Source organism: Perca fluviatilis, chromosome 7, assembly GCF_010015445.1.
Source record: "Perca fluviatilis chromosome 7, GENO_Pfluv_1.0, whole genome shotgun sequence".
Taxonomy (NCBI): domain Eukaryota; kingdom Metazoa; phylum Chordata; class Actinopteri; order Perciformes; family Percidae; genus Perca; species Perca fluviatilis.
Genome location: NC_053118.1, coordinates 28,779,072 through 28,804,679, shown reverse-complemented (window position 1 = coordinate 28,804,679; position 25,608 = coordinate 28,779,072). Strand labels below are relative to the sequence as shown.

The 25,608-nt window shown below is 37.2% G+C and overlaps 3 protein-coding genes across 8 annotated transcripts in view; 1 reads left to right on the top strand and 2 right to left on the bottom strand.

Annotated features, from left to right (window-relative positions):
• LOC120562342 overlaps positions 1-4,030 on the bottom strand; it is a 34,719-nt gene extending 30,689 nt beyond the window's left edge. For 3 of the 4 annotated variants that reach the window (XR_005639746.1, XM_039806048.1, XM_039806047.1), the window contains exons 1-4: positions 3,736-4,029; positions 2,856-2,903; positions 2,093-2,361; positions 563-818 (exon numbers count right to left, since the gene is read on the bottom strand). Coding sequence is in view for 3 of the 4 variants with exons in the window: in XM_039806048.1 (XP_039661982.1) it covers positions 563-818; positions 2,093-2,361; positions 2,856-2,865 (535 nt within the window). In the remaining variant the exon portion in view is untranslated. Of the gene's footprint in view, positions 1-562; positions 819-2,092; positions 2,362-2,855; positions 2,904-3,735 lie in introns of all 4 variants that reach the window. The other variant, XM_039806049.1, reaches the window with a different exon arrangement.
• A 508-nt stretch (positions 4,031-4,538) lies between these two features.
• Positions 4,539-25,608, top strand: part of dnajc28 (DnaJ (Hsp40) homolog, subfamily C, member 28) — a 34,378-nt gene continuing 13,308 nt past the window's right edge. The window contains exon 1 of the transcript XR_005639753.1: positions 4,539-4,562. The gene's annotated coding sequence lies outside the window, so the exon portion shown is untranslated. The remainder of the gene's footprint in view (positions 4,563-25,608) is intronic.
• LOC120562344 (NACHT, LRR and PYD domains-containing protein 1 homolog) lies at positions 4,984-25,536 on the bottom strand. Of its 3 annotated transcripts, none has more exons than XM_039806058.1 (23): positions 25,426-25,536; positions 24,501-24,545; positions 24,068-24,336; positions 21,486-21,741; positions 20,543-20,571; positions 19,658-19,934; positions 19,295-19,338; positions 18,827-19,115; positions 17,550-17,597; positions 17,234-17,259; positions 15,728-15,861; positions 15,245-15,318; positions 14,720-14,748; positions 13,162-13,307; positions 12,721-12,935; positions 12,353-12,606; positions 11,628-11,756; positions 9,644-9,806; positions 8,952-8,981; positions 7,835-7,873; positions 7,409-7,452; positions 6,924-7,209; positions 4,984-5,772 (listed from the first exon to the last, which is right to left on the bottom strand). In XM_039806058.1, exons 2-22 carry the CDS (start codon positions 24,508-24,510, stop codon positions 6,931-6,933), a joined length of 2,784 nt encoding a protein of 927 aa, XP_039661992.1. In that variant the 5' UTR covers positions 24,511-24,545; positions 25,426-25,536; the 3' UTR covers positions 4,984-5,772; positions 6,924-6,930. The 3 variants fall into 3 exon arrangements, with proteins under 3 accessions (XP_039661992.1, XP_039661994.1, XP_039661993.1); XM_039806060.1 differs by having other exon boundaries at positions 13,162-13,301; XM_039806059.1 differs by lacking the exon at positions 25,426-25,536 and having other exon boundaries at positions 24,501-24,613.

The following is a 25,608-nucleotide window of genomic DNA, read 5'->3' as shown; positions in this document are numbered from 1 at the left end:
ATTTGCTGCCACTAGGGAGCGAGCTGGAAAAAACAAAATCTGGTCAGGCCAATCACATTGTGTATAGTCGGTGGGTGGGCTTATGGCTTCAGCTGCTGCTGGGAACAGCGGTCTTCTGGAAGACTTGGAGTTAAGCTTTTGTTTTAGAAAAGAACAAAGAACGGCACAGAAATCATTCTTAAAAAAGGAAGATGTGTTCGGAGTTTTGCCGACCGGATATGGCAAAAGTTTAAAGTTTAATCTATCAACTAGTTTCTCTTCCTTCTTCATTGCTCTGCCTGGTTGTAGTGCTATCCTATTACGTGCAGAGGGAATTTGAAAGAAAACTGTTTATCCCGCCCCTCGGATTGAGCTCCGTCAATGGTGAGTTCCCAGACCCAACATCTTGATGTGGGTCTGGCTTGTCAGGCTAACTTAAACCCCCTATAACAGTAACATATTTTTTTTAATATATTTGTTATTGCAATATGCACAAGATCTGATCAATTTTTTTTTAGCCCAGCTGATACATTCTTATTTTTACAATACATAATTTCACATATGTCTGTCTAATTTGCCTTACCTTTGGTCCCTGAGCTGATGTCTGATAATCTCTGCACCAGATCAGTCCTGTTCATCGTCTTTAAAACCTTTTTGGTCAACTCCACACACTCATGGCTGTACGTCTCCACCATCAGCTCCACTGTGTCCTGTAGACTCCTTGGTGAGAGTGGGAAACCTTTCTCCGATTCAAAGAGTGACTTGAATGTGTGAAGCTCCTCTGAACTCAAATCATTCAATGTTTCAAAAAGCAGCTTCTTAGCCATCATTGGTTCTACCTGGAAGATTAAAAGGACATTTCATATAGTATATGCAGGATAGGATGTATGTTTATGTGATCTACTATCATGATTGGAAACTGATATTTTCATTTCATTATTCCAGAGTTATTGACATGTGGCTTTGCTTGTTTTTATCAGCAAAATTAACTTACACACTGTGATTGAATATTATAAAATAAATAATAAATATTATATTATAAACAATTATTTGTTCTGTTAAGGAAAAACCTGAATTCTTCAATACAGGGCATGGGTCAATGGATGGTTTAAAATTATGTGACTCATACACTATGGCTTTCACAGTCACCCAATTTCAACTCAGTGGGACACCTATGGATGGGAGATTTTGGGCCGAAATGTTAGACAGCGCTCTTCACCACCATCATTAAAACACCAAACGAAGTAAGATCATTTGGGAGGTGTTCATCTCTCCAGCAGTCCTCAGCTTTAAAGTAGAGCTTGAAAGAATTTAGTTCTGTCACCAGGAAATCAAGTTTATTAGTCTGCCTTCACACACATCACATCGTCATGTCAACACAAGGGCTGACATTTGGACAGGCAATACAAATCTAAACATGTTATTGTATATGCAAATTTTAAAATAATATAAAATTAGATTAATGTAGATACATAAACCTAATATGATCACTCAGTTTTGTTGTTGCAGCCATAAGCCATTGTTGGATAGCATGCCTTGTCAAATGTGTCTCCCTTTAATTTCTCTGTCATTAATCTATAAGATCTATTAGTTTCTTAAAAACAGTCAATTTCTTTATGTCATGGATACACTATTTCCATGTGGCACTAGTGCTTCCTTACAGCTCCAAAGCTCCATCAGAAGAAGCATATTTAATGATTTATTGGCACAGCAACATCTTTATGAAAAATACTTCTCCACAAGTGGAGCGGTAGTGATTTAAGTTTTTATTGATGTTTTTTTGGTTTGACTCTTGGTTTGAATCCATTGTAACTTATCACTACAGCTGCTGTCCTGCACCAAGGAACAAGCTATAAACTTTTCAGAGCTACGTTTTCGGTCCTACAGTCTACAGGAGACAGGTAAATATCATTTTTCAGAAGAGGATTCCTTTGAAGTTTTTGAAACATCCCCCAAAGTTTGACAAAATATTATAAACTTTATATCATATTCACTTAAAATGTGATTATCAATTGTATTCACCAACTCAGTCTCAAAAACAGTGATTATATAAGAGGCACAACCCACAATAAACACACTTCCATTAGACTGCTTTCTATAAGGATTTACTCACTGGCACTTCTGTTGTCTTGAGGTCATTGATTAGATATGACTCATGTTTATTCAGGATTTTGTAGAACATCTCTTTTCCTTGAACTCCACTGGCTTCCAAAGGCCCACTAAAGAGCTCCCTTATCTTGTCCTGAGAGGTAGGCAGAGCTCTGATTTTATCATACGTCTCTTGTTGGATGACATTTTCACGAAGGAGCTCATCCAAAATGGCTGGAATGTTGCTCACTTTCTCGATCAGCTTGATTCTATGTTTATCCACAAAGTGCTTTTCTGAGGAAAGAGGGAAAACAATACTACAATGACTGACTGGATTTGAAGGTAACATGAAGCCAACTAGATACATTTATGTTTGAAAAGAAAAATTTTGTTACAAGATGCTACAACTTCTGCTTTCTATAGGCTATTCAAAGTACAGATGACTGAAATGTATCAAATACAAAAAACAGACAATTCATGACTTGGATTTTCTAATAAAAGGACTTAAGATTCTGCTAAATGTATTCTGCCTGCTGCACAGTATTTAGCAAAGAGACTTTTAACCTATTTCACAAGGTGCACCTCTATTTATTTAACCAACCAATGCAACCAACACTTATCTTTCTTGAGTCTGTACTCTATTTAGATTAGAACAAGTTAACTCTTTTCTAAATATAGTCAGGTTTCAAAGTCAGATTCTAAGTTTCCACACAATCTGATAAGTGACTGATCACAAGTAAAGAACAAGGCATTTACTCAGAAGAAGACATCCCACTATGTGCACCCACCGTCTGCCATGGTATTTACACCAGTTGCTCCAACCGAGGGTCTCGCAGCTGAAACAAAATGAAGGGAAAATTGAATATGATTAATGACAGATTTAGTGTCTCTTTGAAAAGTGTTTATACTACGGGTTTTTCCATACACACAGCAAACAATTTTTTTTAATTTTTATTTAACCATATATTTCACATTCAACATAGTACAAGAAAACAGAATACAATAGGCTACAAAGGTACAGAAGTAGGCAGTTAAAGCCGGCGCAAAGTGAGGTGTCGATGGATATGCGAAAGTGGTATGGTTATAACATAACATGAAATAGACAGTCTAACATTGCTGAGAAGTAGTAAATAGTCAGAGTACAGTTAGTGCAATATAAATTGTGGTCAAGATAGTGTTGTGGATCCAGTGATCAGTTATAACGCAGTATATGTTGAGAAGTAGTGACGTCACTATACAGTTTTTAAACATCAACAGTCTGTCAAAATGCTGAATATAGTAAAGAGTCATATACAGTTCGTGCAAAGTGCAGCTTAGGTAGGCCTCCTCAAATGCTCTTTCTACTACTTCTATGTGTGCAACTTCATTGACATCAAATCATTAGTTAATTTATATTTTGTGATAATCTGAATTTACGAGGTAATTTCAATAACTGTCAAGTGTAAAAAGTACAATATTGGCTTCCTGTTTGTGTGTGTGATACAAACAGTATCGTTATCTCTATCGTAAAGTCGTCTTTGCCGTTTCATTCTTTATCATTTTAAACTGGCTTGTCAAAGAACTTTAGAAACAGCCGCTGCACACATAGGCTTACTACTGACGTTAGAAAGGTATTAACACAATAGTTACTGTATTATTAGCTAGTTAACCGTGTGCCGTTTTACAAACCGCTTTAAAACAGCTTAGCTTCAGCTGTCATAAGTGAAGTCCGTCCAAATGTTGTGATAGCGGAAAACCATTTAGTTTAGGTGGACTCGAGTCGAAGTATGCTCCTTTCTAATAAGACGTAGACGGGCTTTGGCTACACCCTCGAATAGTTCTTCCCTCCCGCCCTCCTCTGTGGTTGCGTTGTACTCGGGATTAACCATTAACGAGTTTAACAGTTTTATTGCTGCATGGAAGAGGTTTCATCATGCATGGAGGGGTGTATCTACGGTATTGCCAGACGGCCGACAGAGAGCGGTAATACAACACAACTGAAGAGAAACGCGATAAGAAGTAGTGCTCAGAAGAAGAAGCTCCGGCATGTAACAACCAGAGCCTGTCTATGGAGAGCCTGTTCACTCCCTATCTCACTCCCTATTAAGCCCCATTGTACCAACCCGGAATTTTCCCGAGAGTGGAAGTTCTGCCCTTATTAGACATTCTCTGGTAACAACCATTGGTAACAACAACAAGCCAAACCCTAGCTTTCTGTAGCTAGGGTTTAAAGTTGTAGGTCATGTAACGTTAACTTACATTCACAAATGTAGCTAATACACAGGCTGGTTTCATTCAGTTTTCAATGTTCAGTGTGTTGAAGTAAAATTTCTTGTTCTGAATTATTTTACCAACCTCTTAAGTCGTAATGGTAGGCTAAAAGCTAGCAGTGAAGCTTCTTGATTAGCCTACAACTTAACCTCAAGTTGTATATAGCTAGCTAACAGTTATCGATGTGAATGAACAACGTGCGATCTCGCCCCTGGCACGTCAAAGGAAAATACACCTGAATAAAGGCATGTTTTGTTTGTGACAGTAAGTTATTATCTAGTGAGCTTTGTTACAATGTACTACCAGCATTAATGTGGTAAAAATAAGGAAAAGGAAAGGAAAAGCCCCCCCAACAAAAAAAAATCCACGAGCAAACCCAATCAACCCAGATTCCAAAAAATCAAAAGGCTGAAAAATTCTCCAGTCTGGCTAAGAAACAGTAGCCAACAATGGGAGTGAAGGCCTACTGCAAAACACACAAGGGATGATGTAGTCATTTTAGTGTAATCAGCTGCAACCCAAAAGCATCAACCCAATCTCACACAGAGAATCACAGGAATCTATAACAGCTTTTATAAATGGAAAACATTTATTTGTATAGCACCTTTCAACAACAAGGTAATTCAAAGTGCTTTATGTAAGATATAAAAAAGGTTTTAAGAAAAATATACAGTAAAAAAAAACTATAAAAAGACCAATGATTTTAAATTTAAAAATAATTTACATAAAGGCATATACTATGTAATTTATACATAACAATAATCAAGGATGTCTCTTTGAATCTCAAACGTGATGCAAGTATACGCATTTTAAGACCTCAGAGTTAATGCATACACCACATCAGATGTTTTGAGAACCATTGTGGTAGATTTCTTTTGTTCCATTTCTGTAGCTGAAATACTGATATGTGCTTACATTTAAACATTGTCAGAGCTTAAGATGGTTCCCTTTATCCCCTGTATCCCTTTACATTCTGTAAACTGTAAACACTGTGCTGCTAAAAAACCCTGGAATGAGCCACCTGATCTGTTGCTATAAGGGAAGCTAAAAGAACTCATGATCTGTTTTCATGTTTTAAAATAGTTACAATCATTTTAAAAGTTGTTTTAAAAACTTGCAATATTCAGTTTGACTGACATGAATAAAAAAAACTTACATTTCCTCATGTGTTCCTCTGTGCTAGAGATCGCAATACTGTTACATTATTGAAGAAAATTAAGTAGTGTAGGCTATTAGGTATTTAAGTGTAGTTGCTGAAGAGATAAACCTGAATGCAGCCTCAGTTCTCATGTTTGTCACGATAAAAAATTATTTTTCTTTTGTCATAGTTTATCAGCTCAAGTTGCAGGAATGATTTTCAACCATTCATGCATTGAAAGCTGTGTAGAGTCAGACACAGATGTGCCTCTGCTCACTCTGGATCCGTGCAGACAGCTGTTCATCCACAGAGTTTCTCTGAGGAGAGAGAACATTTAAAAAATCTGATCAAAATCAGTTTCTTTTAAGTCCAACACTTCATTGCAAAAAGAGTGAAGTCTCCAGTCATGCTAGTGACTCTGTGAGGCTTTATGTTGGCATGATAATGCTAAACAGGTAGAGCGTTGCCATGGTAACCATCTCAGTTTAGCATCATGACATTTGCTAGGGCACTCAGAGTGCAGACCTCGGCAAAGGCATGACCTATCTCGCAGCGTTAATGTCACAGTCGGAAACTCATTCATCTGATTATTCTGACACCACATGAATGTAGCACAAATGCCCTATCTTGTAATTATTTTGTTTACCAAAATAAAACATAATTAATAAAAATGATGCGCTCTTCCTTGGCAAATGCTACACCCTTTCACCAAGTTTCATGAAAATCGAGCCAGTAGTTTTTCTGTAATCCTGCCCTCTGCCTGTATATTTGCTCTTTTCTTTTGCGGTGTTCGGGACGTTTCTGGTCGTCAGCCTTTGGGCCCTGGGTGTGTAGCCCCCAGCCAATAACAGCACGCAGGGTGTGAGGGCTGGACTCTATAAAAATGTAGCGCCAGATCGTTAGCATGCATCCAAGAGGAACGTACAAAGATGGCGGACACAAAAAAACGCAAGTGGACAAAGCTTGTTCCCAAAACAAGAGTGAATGAGCATGAACGCTAATATAACACTTTTATTCCAAATATGACAATATTACCAATTTGATACGGGTCATGCAAACAGCATATTCCGTTGGGATATTCCGAATAAGGCCTTCAAATAAAAGCTTTTTCTGATTAAGATGTAGAATATGCCGGTGTAGCGTCCCTCAATAAGCAGCCAGTGAGACGTATAGCTAATTTACTGTAGGTTTTATTATTGACCTGAATACAGGCTACTGTGGGCCATAGCCAACGCCAAAACAAAGAACAGTTAAGCCAACTAACGTTACCTGACCTTCTTACATTGTACAGTGTTTAAAATAAATAAATTCAAAAGCTACATGACTGACTGTCCAACTGTATTTTTGATGAAGAGCTACAGTGCATAAAAAGTTTGATTTATAATTAATAAAGCATTTATGGTATAAATATTGCCACTAGATAAGCCACTACTATGTTTTTTAACAGTTTGTTTGTTCCACAACTTACCTTTGGATCATGAGCTGGTGACTGACAATATCTGCACCAGATCATTCCTGTCTATTTGCTTTAAAACCTTCATGGTCACCTCCACAGACTGCTGGATGTAGGTCTTCCACATCTGATTCACCAGGTCAAACATGTCACTGTTCTCCAGTTTGCTGCTTGGGATGCGTTCACGGCCCTCCCCGATGTCACTGTACTCCAGTTGCCATATGAATTGTTTGAACTCTTGCTGATTCAAATCTTGCAGCATAATCAAAATCCTCTCTCTATCCGTTGTGACTGTTGCTGCCTGATGAATACAAAGTGATAAAAACAAAGGGATGTGATCTTTACTATAGCTGAAGAGATTACTTCAATGCATCCGTTGTGCAAGAACCGTCCACTTAAAGTCATGAGTTTGATTTGAATCATCATTTAAAATACTGAATTTTCAACCTGCTTCTTATTGAATGAAATCTCTGTGTTCAGACTGATGTGATATTACTCACCTTCTCCATCAGTGCAGCTAGGCGGCCATCCAGAGAGGGTTTCTCTGAGGACAAAGGAAATAGAAAGTGTTGCGTAAGTGATTGAGCACTACTTCTGACTGTAAACATTTTGTATCAGACTCTTGGGTTTTATAACAGGTCATATTAGCTGCCGATAATTCCATGAATAACTTGATGAAAGGCCTAAATTAAACTTGTCAGGTTTGTGTACTATTTCCAGTCTGTGTTTGAGACCCAGACAAAGATCTTTTGTGAGGGTTTTGAAGATTTCTATAGTGGTTCTGTAGTTTCAGCAACTCCAACAGAGTGATATGTTTCTTCTTTATTGCCGTTGACACGGCAAACAGAAGCTGCTACTATAGATCCTGACTGTCTCTCAGAAGCTCTTGCTTTTGCTTCATGGTCAGAAAATAGAAAACAACTCACTGTCACTTAGACCATGTACGGGGGATTGTCCACATGTCTCTTCAACAACAAAAAAGAGATAAATGCACAAAAAAATATTAATTTAGGACACTTATATCATACAAATGTAATGAAAATATATAATATATGATATATTCATAATACAGTTGATTTTGCAGCTGCACAACATGAAATGACAATTGCAAACTAAATGTATTTGTTCTAAACTTGCATTAATAACTAAAATACAACAGCAGTAGGGGTGTGCAAAAAATCAATTCGTATTCGAATCGCGATTAAGCTCTACCGATTCAAAATCGATTCATAGAATTCCAAAAATCGATTCATATTTTAAAAAATAAATTATTATTTTATTTTAAATTGTATGTCTACTGCAATCACATGATAGATAGATAGATACTTTATTGATCCCAAGGGGAAATTCAAGGTCCCAGTAGCTTACAGACATCACACACAACATACACATACATCATAACAGGATGTTAAAATAACAAATAAAAAATCTAAGGCATATATATATATATATATATACATACATACATACATACACACACACACAGGAAAAGTAACTACATTTACATACTGCGAATTGATTTTTTAATCAAGAATCGTTTTTTAATCGAAAATCCATGTTGAATCAAATCGTGAGCCTAAAAATCGGAATCGAATCGTGATTTTCTGAATCGTACACCCCTAAACAGCAGGCAAACCAAAGTACCAGAATACTACACCAGCCCTGTTCAGATTTGTGAATTCAGACAAAGACAGTTTTTTTGTTTAAAATGTCTGACGTGTGAAGTAAAAAAACTAAAAAATAACAGCAACTCAGGATCTACGATACTGCTGAGGTACATACTAGGACACTTATCTAATTTTCCTTTTAAACATTGCATAATACACGTATTGCACCACATAGAGCTAAATCCAATTTCCATCTGTCATCCCTAAGTCTTCAAGATCCTACAGTCATCTTTGGTTTCAAAAATACGAACAGAGGCCACATTTTAAACATTTATTAAATTACAATTATCTGTATTCTAATAGAAAGAATTGTCATGTTGTGAATGAAATTTCAAAGTGCAATTCTTATAAAGACTCATTATATGCAACATCTTACCTTCTGAATCCGCAGAGTCTTGATAGTCAACTGAAAGAAAATACAGAACAATAAAAGATTGCTGATATTGTGGTTTCATGTATTGTATTCACAACAAAAGGTTCAATAACATGACACTTTAGATGAACAATTTTAGTGCATACACTGGTTTTTCATTTTCTTTAATGTAATAATTTTCATTTATATTTGAATTATAAGAGCCAGTAGGTACCATTAGTGAGACAAGGTGGAGCCCACATAAACACCGTTAATTTAACTGTTGTCATATTTGTTTTAATTTTTTTAACCAATGGGTCCATTCCAATACCCATAAATTGCCTAGAGCCCCTTTATGGGCTTCTATTCATGGAATGAAGTAAACTGGAAGTTCCCCTCATTATCATGAAATCAATGACATGAAAACACATAAATCAAATACAGCCAAATTATGTCATGTACAGAGCAGCAAGTCCATATTGAGTATGCATTGGAATTGGACCTAAATATGTGATTCGGCTCTCTTTCATTTACATATAACTTTCTTTTATGCATTATGCATAATAATAATGCATTATTTTTCACATATAATGAAGGTAATGTTTTTCTGTAATTGGTATTTTATTGAGTTTTTGTACATTAACATTGTTAAATTCTAGTCTACAGCTCAAATGACATTTGTACATGTATGAAGGTAATATTTAATAACCACTGACCTTTTTGAATTTCACAGATCCATACTGGTTCACACTGTGGTTCACCCTTCTTCTTCTTCTTCTTGTTAAGGGGTGAGAGTGTAAGCTGGAAGTTTGTGTCTGGATTCTCAATGAACACTTCATAGAAATTTGGATCTTGGCTATCGTATCTGAGGGTTATTTCCTGTGTAAAAAAATAACATGAAAGCAGGAGTAGTTAGACTTTGACAAAGTTAGAGTCAATGTAAATCTTATACAGGAGTAAAGGAGTTCTCTGGCCAAACTAAATTGTTTAGGGATAGTGGTTTGTCTGGCTGCTGTGTGGTCAACTGAACGTGCCTCTGCTCTCTGGCACACACTGAACGCAGCAAGCAAGGCCCACTCCAAACAAAGCTGCAGTATTTCCAACTCTCTTGAAGTAGCTATTGTGTGGCCAAAATGTCAATAGATTTGTAACTAGGCTCGTTTTTGGTGCCTTAGTAATGAGAATGTTAGATTCTTGTATGTGCCTTGTTTCATACGATATTATGAGACTATAACTGCAGCATTGCTCTCATAGACTGTTTACTGTCTGTGTTCAATCTGCTTAGTATTATTTATTCACTTCAGACATGTGGGGCGATTTATATTTGGCTGAACTCTAAGGCATACCTATCAAGTTTTGGATTTGAAAATAAGGGAAATTTTCCGGCGCCCACCGCGAGCAGTCCCACCACCCCAACCAAGCTCCAGTAGCCTATCCCTTACATTTTAAGACAGGTGTACAAGAAAGCTAAAATCACCACGTGATGCAGAATGCTGAAAACATTTACAATTTATAACATTGCTTGTCTTTACATTTACATTTTATTTTCATTCCACACATTCTTTTCATTTCATATTGCTTTTCTTTTACAGTTTTTCTTTTAATTTCACATAACTTTTCTTTACTCTTTTAGTGAGTTATTGTACAAATGTGGGCTGGGCCAGAGTGGTTAATTTTACATGAGAGTAGAGCGCAACGGTCTAACGTCATTCTCTGTAACAATCTTTCGTACCATGCTAAACACCCTTTCTGAACTTACATTGCTATGGGGAATGCATGGTAAAGCCTTCATAAGTTTTGGCAGCGCACCGTCTCTGTCGTAGCATCCATCATCTGTCTGTTTTTCTTTTTTTTTTTCCCCGCGTTGTCACTCATCATCTGACCTCACACACTAAACTCGCGACAACTTCCACCTACAGTACCTGTAGTAGGCTACTGCCTACTGGTGGCAGTTATCACGAGGCTAGTGAAAGAGCTCAGATTGGGAATGTTTTTTTTTTTGATCCGCTCGGGCCCGGGCTATTATTATTTTTTAATAATGCAGGTTAAAATACTAATACGGGAGGACGGCGGGAAAGATGGGTAAAATACGGTACTTTCCCGGCCAAAACGGGATACTTGACAGGTATGCTCTAAGGTGACAGTAACTGAAGTTTAAACATCTTGACTTTCTAAACAACTTGATTTATGTATGCCCACACACTGATATGCCACTGTGATGTCATATATATTATATGACACTAGTAAGCGCACAATTTTAAATACTTTCAGAACAGCAAGTGTTGTTAAACCTCTGGGTTTTATATTTTACAGAAACTGATGATTAGCTCTGTGACTTGAATGTAACACTAATACAAGAGGCACAAACTAGGGTTGGGTCCCAAAGGGACCCGAGGGTACATGTGAGTTCCCTTATGTATCTGTTTTTCACTTGTGTCTTTTCCTTGTGTCTTATGGCAGGTTCACAGCATATTGTTTAGACCATAATTGCAGCAGTTAGAAAAAATTGAATCGCAACACATCAGCTGCCCGGTTGCAATTGAAAATCAGAGATGTCATGAAATGTCTGATTCCAACTAGATCTCCCACTTGACGAACAGAACTATGACAGCGTCAAAAAAACAATTGCTATGATCCTACAGTATCTTTGTATTCACTATGTACACAGATTGAACTGCTGACTGACGTTGCAAACTGTACCTCTGGGAGAATTTTTGCCATGTTTGTGTCTGCTGCAAGTTTGAAACCCTGCTGCATTTTCAGGTACTTGTCTGGGCGTGGCTTTTCGATTCTTTTGTATCCTTTTTTCTCCTTATTTTTGTCCACTGTCTGGAAAAAAAAATCAATATAAGCACAAAGCTGCTTCAAGGTTACAGTGGCAAATATTGCTATCTGTAATTTAAAGTCCATCACGAAAAAACAATATGGTTTTAACAATAGAGTATTAGGGTCAGTATTGGGAAAAATAGTCACTGAAGAAATGGTCATTATAATAAAGTCGTACATCTGAGAACAAACCCACATCAGCAAAGTGTGAGAACACACACTGCTGCATTGTTTGACCATTATCGCCAGTTCATTTAGAATCACTTACTTTAAGGAATTGACTATTTATATCAACTTGTTAAGAAGATAACTTTGACAGAAAAGGGTCTGCTGTTTGAGGTAGACTTTTTTTGTCTCAACATACAACAATATAATGACTTCATTCTCATAATGCTTTTTTTATATATATTTTTATTCCCTCAAGTATGACTTTATTCCCATAGTAGTACAACTTTTAAAATATGAAGACAGAGTCACATTTCACTTTTGTTTTCTTTTTAAACACTGGCCTTAATACTCACTTGTAGGCTTTGGTATGGAATCTCATTATGTTACGCATTTGTGACTAGTAGTAAGTAATTAGTAAGATATTCAGTAACCTGTTGTAGACCATGATCATGTGGGATCAGGTAAACATGCAGTCTGAGGAATGATGTGTTGGGTATGTAGTATATTAACACTTGACAGCCTATTTTCACAGGCAAGCCCATTTTCATCAGAGCCGCTCTTGGAGAGAAAACGGGTTCAGACAGCTTGACATGGGACGATGTGACTTCAGACACTTTTTCCACAACATCTCCACAGTCATCTATGTGCAGGACTGCAAACCTGTCTAATATTTTAGGGTTGTCATCTGCACAAAATACAAACACAATTAGTGAGGAGAAAAGGATTGCATCAGTTTTTTTACACATACTATCAAATATTTCAAAAGTTATTATTTATTATTTTCTTCATGGGCACTTACCTAAGCAGATCCAGTGCGGCAGGTACACTTCATCTAACTTCCCAGCAATGACTGTGATGTCCATAAGGGGACCTGCAGGCATATACTGTAGGCTTTCCATCCTCTCCATAATTCCCTCCCAAGAGCAAAACTGGTACTTAAAGCTGACCTTCTCCTTACAGACCCAGCGCAAGCCAGAGACACTGCATTCAAAGTTCCCTGCTTCAGACTGTAGGCTAAGTCGTAGAAAATAAAATAAGTGAGTTTGTGAATATGCACAAATATACTGTATTAGGGGCACAATATTATTGTATTACCATTATAAATGTCAAATTGCATTTGTGTAACCAGTAACAGCAGAGAGAAAGATTTCCTTCTGTGAAACCCCCCCAAAACCAAGCTTATGTGTTTCCTATAGTTCCAGTTTGCTCTGACACAGTATTTAGGATGTTATTGTTTTACCTGTAAGTTGGAACTTCATCTGCATCTGGACTGTTTACTTCAGGTTCAAGTTTAGTCCAGTCATGCAGAGGACAATCATCTATGCCAGGTGTGGAGTCCCTCCCCAGTGGATCCCAGTTCAGTGCCTCTCCAGTGGCTCCCTGTGTCTTTGATAGATAGAAAATTATATGGAGATGATTCTATTATTTTTGAAGGCCTAAAGTAATTCTTACACTCTTTATTCAGGCTACATAACATTTCAGTCAACTAAAATGTTCATCATAGCCTATGTAGGTTACGGCATAAAGAATAGCGGCCTATATAACAAATATAGAAAAGTCTCAGAGGAAATCTTCTTAAAGGTCCCATGGCATGAACATTTCACTTTATGAGGTTTTTTAACATTAATATGAGTTCCCCCAGCCTGCCTATGGTCCCCCAGTGGCTAGAAATGGCGATATGTGTAAACCGAGCCCTGGGTATCCTGCTCTGCCTTTGAGAAAATGAAAGCTCAGATGGGCCGATCTGGATCCCCCCCTCTCTCCTCCTCAATAGCTACAGACAGAAATGGCACATACTAAGGAAAGCTCATTGTGGGACTGGCTCTAGTGGCTGTAATTCTGCACCAAGACTTAATTTCGGGGAAAGAGACTTCAGATACAGTATTAGGGGACCACTACCTCCTCTGTAGCTATTGAGGAGGAGAGAGGGGGGGGGCAAGGTGGAGAGTGGGGTTGTGGCCTTGACCAACTGCCACTTTTCTCGTTTGAAAGCCATGATGTCTCTCTCTCATGTGTGGGCCAAATTATCTGGGTGGGCAAAGCAGAGAAAAGGGAGGTAACCTTGCTCCTTATGACCTCATAAGGAGAAGATTCCAGATCGGCCCATCTGAGCTTTCATTTTCTCAAAGGCAGAGCAGGATACCCAGGGCTCGGTTAACACCTATCACCATTTCTAGCCACTGGGGGACCATAGGCAGGCTGGGGGAACGCATATTAATGTTAAAAAACCTCATGAAGTGAAATTCACCTTTAAGATGACTATGAAAACTAAATATTATTTGTGTTTTCATTTCCGTAGCAACATCACAGCACCACATGATTCATGTAATTTAATACATTGAACTGGTTTTCAGTAATTGTGCTAACTCTCTCTGACTCTGTGAAAAGAGGAATGAGGAATGAGCCACCTGATCACATGTTCTCATCACCTCTACAGCAGATTTGATGTTTCTGGTTTAAAAGATTTTGTTAAGAGCCATTTTGGTTTATGTTTTTGGTTTGGGTTTGTTTTGAACCTCCCACCACTTGGGGCAGTTGTTCACTCTCAATTAGACAAGGTTTTATAATCAAGAGGGAACTGCACTCAGGTATTACTGGTGCTGCAGAAGCAAACAGTTTTTTGATTGTGCGTGGTAAATGAACGTTAGGTTTTTGTTTTGTTTTTTAGTGGGAACTAGTAATTGAAAACACTGGACATTTGGTAATCTATTACACACGTCTAAAACAAACATTTTAATCCTGTAACAATTCAATGAAAGCTGTGTAATGTAAAGTGTGTCTGATGCAACATTACTCACTTTGCGGAGCGGTTTAGACTGATGTGTCTCTGAGGGGAAAGAAAACAGAAAATAATTTATAACTGATTCAAAATCAGACTAAACTTGATCAGAATTAGTTGCTTTTGAATAACACATTATATGAAGGATTAAAATAAGAAAATATCACTCAAATTTGCACTAGTCTGAGATAAAAATCAATCACAGAGAGAGAGGTTAGAAATCTTAATACATATTATCTCCCCTTCCAACCCATGCCTCATATTTTGCTCCTCCTTGCTTTTAAATAAAAGACAAAGAATTTAGTGCTGCAAAACCACACTAAAATATACTCAGTAGTGACATCATGAAAATCAAAGAGGTTCAAAGAGAGATGAAAAAGGCAACTCAATGATTTCTGCAGTTAAAGTACGGTAATGAATGTGGTGTTCTTGCATCGCATCAGTTTGAACTCAGTTTGAACTCAGTTTCACTAGGAATTCTATTTATTACACATTTATGAGAAAAGGATTGTGATTTGTATATTTTTTGTCTTCTTTCTCTTACTTTTGAGTCCTGAGCTGATGACTGACGATGGTAAACCTGGCTCCTCCATCACGGCGACTTGGCTTTCAATAGACCTGTCCGAGAAGATAAAGCTAACTTGATCAATGACTTCCTTTAAATCACAGCTTAAAACACACTTCTTTATAGACTTGCTTTTATGTGATGTCGTCTTTTTATCGTCTTTCTCATTGTCTCTTTTCCCTATCACCTGTTGATTTCATTATGTTTATTGAATCGTGATTTTCTCTGTCTTTTTCACGATTACAATGTTGTGTAATTGTATGTGTATTGATTTGATGTGTAAATAAATATGTGTATTGATTTGGATTTGCTTTTATTTCCGCTATCAAAGCATATTGTAAACTATTGTTTTTAAAGATGCTATACAAATAAAGTTCTTCTTCTTCTTCTTCTTCTTCTTCTTCTTCTTCTTCTTCTTCTTCTTCTTCTTATTATTATTATTATTATTATTATTATTATAACCTCTTCCTTCCAACCTCCTCCTTGGTTTCTGACAGCCTCTGCACCAGATCAGTCCTCTTCATGTCCAGTAAAGACTTGGTCTTGATCGCCTTAAGTGTTTCTAAAACCCGAAAAACAACTGCCGCTTTTGCTACCTGAAAAATTAAAAGGATACGAGTTATGTTTTTTTCTTCATGATCCCTGAAGACAATTATACACTAATATATGTTTTATTGATTATGTTTACCTCATTTTCTTTACATACACAAAGTATTGTATGTGTATTCATTTCTTTAGCAACATCAAAGCAAAAGATGATTCCCTTCATTCTTTTTTTTAAAGATTTTTTTGGGGCATTTCAGCCTTTAATGGACAGAACAGCTAGATATGAACTTTAACTCTTAAATCTCTGTAAACTTATTACTACCACCTGATCTAACATAACATATTCTTGTTTCTGTTAACAGTGGCTCAAATAAACCTTTTATTCTACTTGACATTCAGCATTTCATTTTCATAGACATTTTCTCATCTCAACTTCAGTAGTGGAGCAGTGGGAGCAGTAGAGCAATAATTCTATCATAGCATCAGTGGTGGATAACATTATTAAATAATTAACTAAATACAGGACTGATTTTAAGATTCTTTTATTTGTTTTTAAAGCCATTCATGGACAGGCTCCCCAGTATATATCAGAACTCCTCAGCCCCGAGTCAAATTCCAGGCCTCTTAGATCCTCGACTCAATAGTTTTTAACTGTTCCTCGATCAAGGTTAGTGATAAGGGAGATCGTGCCTTTTCTGTGGCAGCTCCAAAACTTTGGAATAATCTTCCACCATGTCTCAGATGTTCCCCCTCCATTGATAGTTTTAAAACTTTTTCAGATTCAATGGCCTTTGGTTGCTCTTAGAGGTTTTTCACCTATTTAATAACTATTTATTTTTATTCAATTATTTTAAAATTCTTTCGTTTTTACATGTTGTACTGTATTTTCTTGCTATTTTGTTTTATTTGGGCTATTTTATGACTCCTTTTGCTTTGATTGTACTTGTTGTGCCGTGCACTTTAATTTTGTACAGCACTTTAATCAACTCTGTTTTAAACGTGCTATATAAATAAACTTGACTTGACTTGACTAATGTCCAATGGATCATATACTAGCATCTTAATTTATACATGTACACTTATGATTTAGTTTGATGATAATTTTTCAATTAATCATTTGGTCTATAAAGTGTCAAAAAATTGTTAAAATACCCATCCCAATTTCCTTAAGTCCAAGGTGACATCTTCTAATGTCTCGGTTTGTCTGGCTAACAGCCCAAAACCCAAAAATATTCAGTTTACAATGATACAAAAACAGACAAAAGCAAAAGATCCTAACAGTATTTGGCATTTGTGCTAGAAGATAGTGCTTTAATGTCTAATCAATTATTAAAAGAGTTAGTATTTATTTTCTGTTGATCAGCTGATTGTTTTTGTTTGTTTCAGCTTTAGTTACCAGTCAGACAGGTGTGACATTCTCACCTTCGGGATCAGTGCAGAGAGTTTCTCTGAGGAGAAAGGAAATATAAATGATTGATTTAACATCAGGCTTAATAATCCAACACTGTCAGGCTATAACCATTATAATGTAAAGGATTAATCGCAAAATGTACATAAAATCTACTTAATATAAAAATCAGTTTCACTTGATGAAACTGCCTTACTTGCTATTAAAGAATGTAGATAACTACAGGGCTTTGAGGAAATGTTATTTTTAGTTGAAGGAATAATATTTATTGTTTATTGTTATATATTATTAGTATTTTAATTTTTTTTTTTTTTGATATAGGGCACATACCTTTCTCTATGGTAGTCACACCCGAAGCCTGAGCTGATGTTCCTGCAGCTGCAACACATTAAATGACAACTGTAATTGTAATAATAGAATTGTCCTGAATATAAAACTGAATCCTGAGAATAAAATGTATTATTTATAAAATGTATTAATTATTGGTTATTTCAGAACAACATACAACTAAATATTCCTCAAAGTCAGACATTCAAACACCCTGCTGCTGGCCAGTTTCCAGTTTACCAGTTTTTCAGTAGTTTTTACAAATTCAATTTCAGCTGTGTGGACTGAAGGCAAGAGGAAGCCATGGTTACAGAGATCACAGAGGGAATCAGTGAGAAAACACTGTCATAATCTACCTCATACATTGTCTATCTGACTCCTCAGTGGAGCATAGTATACGTCAAATCAAATGTAAATGGACTGTATTTATATAGCGCTTTTCTAGTCTTAACAACTACTCAAAGCACTTTTACCGTATATTATTTTTACCGTTTATCGTACAGGAACCATTCACCATTCACACACATTCATACACCATGGCTGAGGCTGCCGTACGCCACCTGCTCATCAGATAAACACTCACACACATTTACACTCCAATGCCAATGCAGGGGCAACTCAGGGTTCAGTGTCTTGCCCAAGGACACTTCGACATGGATCAACCTTCCGATTGGCAGGCGACCACTCTACCACTGAGCCAATCAAATTCCTATCTGGCCATATACAAGACAAGACAGATAATAATGAGCTCAAAATGCACAAATTCAGTGGATCAAAAAACAAACAAGAACATGTGGCCCAATAAAAAGAATGATTTTAAAGAAAAGATGTTAAGAGAATTTTAATTTACAAAAAAGGACCAAAGTCAGCAGATTCATTAACCCCTCAGAACAGCATTACTTTAAATTTTAAATCCAAAACATTCACCATTACCTTCAAGTAATATTTGTCTAAGTTCATATATAGGTTTTTATTTTATTTTTTATTATGCACCAGTAAATGGAATTTGTTTAATTAGCCACTTCAAAAATTAAATATTAATTTTACAAAGTAGGAGACAAATTCCTTTATTTTTAAGATGAGGGACAACTACCTCTCTGAAGCTTACATTGTTACGCTTTTGTTGAGACTGTTTGAGAGGTGTTGATTCAACCCTTTGGTATGTTTGCTGTCATGGCCCCCCTACGTGGTGTTCTTGCACTGCTTTATGCAATAAGCTGCTGATTTTCTAACCATATAGTCATTATGTATTAATGTGACAGTTGTCTTCTATATCTTACCTTTGGTTCCTGAGCTGGTCTCTGACAACATCTGCACCAGATCAGTCCTCTTCATCTCCATTAAAACCTCCCTGGTCACCTCCACAGACTGTTGATCGTAGTTCTCCAGCATCCCATCAACCAGTTCATCTGCCCCGTCAGTCCACTGCAGTTGTCTTGATGAGTATTTTAGAACGCCCCTCTGGAAGAACCTGAACTGCAGCAACCACTTGAATTTCTCTAGCTCCTCGGAACTCAAACCACTGAGTGTTTCCAAAAGCAGCTCTTTAACAGCTCTCATTGTTGCCACCTGGGAAATTACAAGTATATGTTGATAGAGAAAATGTCCAGTTATTTCCAGGCTGTAATTATCACTGTACAAATGAAGGTGGTATCTCAGTTTTGGTTCTGTTTGATATGATTGTAAACCTGAATCTTATTGAATAAAAGCTGCCCTCTGCGTGGTCAGACAGATATGACTTTGCTCACGTTGTGGATCAGTGCAGACAGGTATTCATCCACAGAGTGTTTTTCTGAGGAGAAATAAAAACGAAACGTAAACATGCGTAACATAAACCGTAAACGGCATGTGGCATTACTGTTTTAAAGCACACACACACACACACACACACACACACACACACACACACACACACACACACACACACACACACACACACACACACACACACACACACACACACACACACACACACACACACACACAATACAAATATGTCAACACAGAATTACACTTAAACCTAATCAGCAGTAAAATTTCAGATATTTTGCTCTCCCAAAATATTTTTTATACATATGAGAGATGTTTTGGCTTTGACTTTATTGTCTTACTTTTGGGTGCTGAGCTGCTGTCTGACAACTTCTGCACCAGATCAGTCCTCTCCATCTCCATTAAAACCTCCTTGGTCTTCTCCACAGACTGTTGGCCGTAGGTCTTCACCACTGAAAACACTATGTCCTGCCTGTCGGTTGACCCCTGCAGCGACGATGGGGCGTCGGAGAAATTTCTGTGGAAGTCGAGGACCTTCTTGAACTTCTGGAGCTCTCCGTCTCTCAACTCTTTCAGTGTTTCCAAAAGCAGCTCTATAACAGACGTCATCGTTTCCACCTGGTAAATTCAGAGGAAATGTTAATCGGGCAAAACTGCACAAGGTGATGATGTAATTAATAATATTTGTCCAATTGATCTTATGCACCTCATGTGTATTTGTGTGCATTTCTTGAGTAAAATCAAGGTGATTTTCTTTAATCTTAAGTATTTTATTTTTAAAAACAGGATTGTGATTATAATTTTACTTCCTGGGTGTATCTCTTTCAGAGACTACTACTACAAAAACTGTAATGAGTCTCTTGATTTTACAACAGAGTTGATGTTTAACCAGTTGCACATTTTCTATATACTGAATATATAGCACATATTCGATATCTAATATAAAAAGAAACACACCAATTATTATTATTATTATTATTGTTGTTGTTGTTGTTTTTAAAATATTGTAAAATTTAGAAAACAAATCAAGAGAACAAACTATATTATTCCCCTGGAGGTCGATATAACAAAAAATATTAATATTATTGGTAAATAACATTAATGCTTAAGACCTCATGTGTTCATTATGTGGCTTGATCTGTTTATTTATGTGAGAAAACTAATATTTATATTTGATTTGTATCAAATAGAAGTGTGTAAAGTCAGAGTGATGTGACATTACTCACTCTCTGGATTAGTGAAGGCTGCTGTTTCTCTGAGGAGAAAAGAAATAGAAAACAACCTATTAGTAATTTATTCTCTCAACATTTATATTACAAAAGATATAATCCCAAAGTGACACTTAAACCCCCTATAACAGTAACATAATAATAATAATTAATTAATAACAGTTTTGTTATTAGCAAATAGTGCATGCGTTTATTTTTTCAAGATTGGACTATGGTAATGCATTGTACTATGGTGTTCATCAGAAAACCTTAAACAGATTGCAACTAGTCCAAAATGCAGCCGCAAGGCTACTGACAGGCACTCGGAAAAATGAACATATTACTCCTGTATTAAAAGAACTACACTGGTTGCCGGTTTTCTACAGGATTAATTTTAAGATACTTTTATTTGTTTTTAAAGCACTACATGGCACTGCTCCGACATATATAGCCGATCTAATCCAGGTGAATAAACCAAAGAGAACACTTCGCTCCGAGTTATTAAATCTCTTGGTAGTCCCGCGGACGTACAGGAAAATGAGAGGGGATCGTTCCTTTGGGGCCGTTGCTCCCAGGCTGTGGAATAGTTTACCTCATTATATCAGGGAATGTTCCTCTCTTATAGAGTTTAAACGACATTTGAAAGCTTACTTTTTCACTCTGGCTTTTGATCATTTATGAGTGCTGTGTTAATGGTGTGATAGGAGTTTAGTAGTGTTTAGTAGTGGCAAGGTCCAGAATTTAAATGTCTTGATGCTTGTGTTATTTTATCTCTTGTACAGCACTGTGGTCAACTTCTGTTGTATTAATATGTGCTTTATAAATAAATTGAACATTGAACATTATTGCAATATGCACAAGATCTGATCAAACATTTTTTAGCCCAGCTGATATACAGTACATTCTTATTTTTACATAGTTCAATACATCATTTCACATATGTCTGTCTAATTTGCCTTACCTTTGGTCCCTGAGCTGATGTCTGATAATCTCTGCAGCAGATCAGTCCTGTTCATCTTCTTTAAAACCTTTTTGGTCAACTCCACACACTCATGGCTGTACGTCTCCACCATCAGCTCCACTGTGTCCTGTAGACTCCTTGGTGAGAGTGGCAAACCTTTCTCCAATTCAAAGAGTGACTTGAATGTGTGAAGCTCCTCTGAACTCAAATCATTCAATGTTTCAAAAAGCATCTTCTTAGCCGTCTTTGGTTCTACCTGGAAGATTAAAAGGACATTTCATATAGTATATGCAGGATAGGATGTATGTTTATGTGATCTACTACCATGATTGGAAACTGATGTTTGCATTTCATTATTCCAGAGTTATTGACACTGTGATTGAATATTATAAAACAAATTATAAATATTATATTATAAAAACATATTTCTTCTGTTAAGGAAAAACCTGAAAAAACTGAATTCTTCAATACAGGGTCAATGGATGGTTTAAAATGATGTGACTCAGAGACTATGGCTTTCACAGTCACCCGATTTCAACTCAGTGGGACACCTATGGATGGGAGATTTTGTGCTGAAATGTTTGACAGCACTCTTCACCACCATCATTAAAACACCAAACGAAGTAAGATCATTTGGGAGGTGTTCATCTCTCCAGCAGTCCTCAGCTTTAAAGTAGAGCTTGAAAGAATTTAGTTCTGTCGCCAGGAAATCAAGTTTATTAGTCTGCCTTCACACACATCACATCGTCATGTCAACACAAGGGCTGACATTTGGACAGGCAATACAAATCTAAACATGTTATGCATGACAATTTTAAAATATTATAAAATTAGATTAATGTAGATGATACTCAGTTTGCAGCCATACAAGATAAGCCATTGTTGGATAGCACGCCTTGTCAAATTTGTCTCCCTTTAATTTCTCTGTCATTAATCTATAAGATCTATTAGTTTCTTAAAAACAGTCAATTTTTTTATATCATAGATAAATACACTATTTCCATGTGGCACAATCAGAAGAAGCATATTTAATGATTTATTGGCACAGCAACATCTTTATGAAAAATACTTCTCCACAAGTGGAGCGGTAGTGGTTTAAAGGTCCGATGACATGGTGCTCTTTGGATGCTTTTATATAGACCTTAGTGGTCCCCTAATACTGTATCTGAAGTCTCTTTTATATAGACCTTAGTGGTCCCCTAATACTGTATCTGAAGTCTCTTTCCCGAAATTCAGCCTTGGTGCAGAATTACAGCCACTAGAGCCAGTCCCACAATGCGCTTTCCTTAGGATGTGCCATTTCTGTCTGTAGCTATTGAGGAGGAAAGAGGGGGGGCAAGGTGGAGGGTGGGGGTGTGGCCTTGACCAACTGCCACTTTGCTCATTTGAAAGCCATGATGTCTCTCTCTCTCATGGGTGGGCCAAATTCTCTGGGGGGGCAAAGCAGAGAAAGGGGAGGTAACCTTGCTCCTTATGACCTCATAAGGAGCAAGATTCCAGATTGGCCCATCTGAGCTTTCATTTTCTCAAAGGCAGAGCAGGATTAACCTGACTCCGCCAGATGGATTGCTTCGCATTTGCTCGGCATATCCATCTGGGAACTTACCGTTGGAGAACTTTTGGGAAGGGGCGAAAATACTGGTTAGCTGATTGGATAAACCATCTGTCTATCACCACCTATGTTGGTGATAGACGGGCCAAATCAACCAATCAGATCAACGAAGCATATGAAAATACAGCCACAAGCCCCTGCTGCTGCAGGCAAAGCATAGCTCGTTAGCTCAGCAAGCAAGCAACATGTTGTTAAAGGATATTTGCCGTTTGTGTCACGAGAATTTACGAATAAAAGGCACCATTTCAGGTTCCCGGTCCATATTCCAAAAGAAGGATCCAAGAGAAAAAAGCATTAGCAAGCGGCTAACAGAATTAGGGCTACTGCTGTCTGAAAATACTGGTTAGCTGATTGGATAAACCATCTGTCTATCACCACCTAAACCCGCCTCAAAACCAACGCTGTTTGGCGAACGGCTCCAAATTTTCTCTATCTCAAGATGCCAGACTGATCTGCGAGTGGAAAACTGGAGCTTGCGAGATCAGGATGGTCTCACGAGGTTAGAGCAGGATACCCAGGGCTCGGTTTACACTTATTGCCATTTCTAGCCACTGGGGGACCATAGGCAGGCTGGGGGAACGCATATTAATGTTAAAAAACCTCATAAAGTGAAATGTTCATGCCATGGGACCTTAAAGAAGTTTTTTATGATGTTTTTTTGGTTTGACTCTTGGTTTGAATCCATTGTAACTTATCACTACAGCTGCTGTCCTGCACCAAAGAACAAGTTATACGTTTTCGGCCTACAGTCTACAGGAGACAAGTAAATATAATTTTTCAGAAGAGGATTCCTTTGAAGATTTTAGAAACATCCCCCAAAGTTTGACAAAATATTATAAACGTTATATCATATTCACTTAAAATGTGATTATCAATTGTATTGACCAACTCAAAAACAGTGATTATATGAGAGGCACAACCCACGATATACACACTTCCATTAGACTGCTTTCTATAAGGATTTACTTACTGGCACTTCCGTTGTCTTGAGGTCATTGATTAGATATGACTCATGTTTATTCAGGATTTTGTAGAATATCTCTTTTCCTTGAACTCCAATGGCTTCCAAAGGCCCACTAACGAGCTCCCTCATCTTGTCCTGAGAGGTAGGCAGAGCTCTGATTTTATCATAACTGTCTTCTTGGATGACATTTTCACGAAGGAGCTCATCCAAAATGGCTGGAATGTTGCTCACTTTCTCGATCAGCTTGATTCTATGTTTATCCACAAAGTGCTTTTCTGAGGAAAGAGGGAAAACAATACTACAATGACTGACTGGATTAGGTCGTTTCTAAATATAGTCAGGTTTCAAAGTCAGATTCTAAGTTTCCACACAATCTGATAAGTGACTGATCACAAGCAAATAACGCATTTACAGAAGACATCCCACTACGTGCACCCACCGTCTGCCATGGTATTTACACCAGTTGCTACCGAAGTTCTCGCAGCTGAAACAAAATTAAGGGAAAATTGAATATGATTAATGATAGATTTAGTGTCTCTTTCACTATTGTTTATGCATACTACGAGTTTTTCCATACACACAGCAAACATACAGTATATATTTTATTTAACCTTTATTTAACCAGGTAAGCCGTTGAGAACAGGTTCTCATTTACAACGGCGACCTGGCCAAGAAAATAAGCATACAGACAACATATAGTTTCACATTCAACATGGTACAAGAAAACAGTATACAATAGGCCACAAAGGTACAGATTAAGCAGGCAGTTCAAAGTGAGGTGTAGGCTAAGTCGACGGATATTCGAAAGTGCTAATTACATGAAATAGAAAACCTATAACATTGCTGAGAAGTAGTGAGTCAGAGTAGGCCTACAGTTAGTGCAATATAAAATTGTGGTCAAGATAGTGTTGTGGATCTAGTGATAAGCAGAAGTCAATTTGTGCAATATAGTAATAACACTTTTTTCCTCAAATGCTCTTTCTACTAGGCTACTTCTACTACTATGTGTGCAACTTCATTGACATCATTATAATTTATATTTTGTGATAATAATCAGAATTTACGAGGTAATGTAAAAAGTACAATATTGGCTTCATGTTTGTGTGTGTGCAATGTGTGATACAAACAGTACCGTTATCTCTATCGTAAAGTCGCCTTTGCCGTTTCATTCTAGTTTCTCATTTTAAACTGGCTTGTCAAAGAACTTTAGAAACAGCTGCTGCACACATAGGCTTAACGTTAGACAGGTATTAACACAGTAGATACTGTATTAAACCGTGTAGGCCTACATTAATATAGCTTGATAGAAGGTTGAAACTATGAAAGTGAAAGTAACGTTGAGAAAGAAATGCCGTTTTACAAACCGCTTTAAAACAGCTTGTAGCTTCAGCTGTCATAAGTGAAGTCCGTCCAAATTTTGGGATAGTGGAAAACCATTTAGTTTAGGTGGACTCGAGTCGAAGTATGCTCCAAAGAATTTCTAATAAGACGTAGACGGGCTTTGGCTACACCCTCGAATAGTTCTTCCCTCCCGTCCTCCTCTGTGG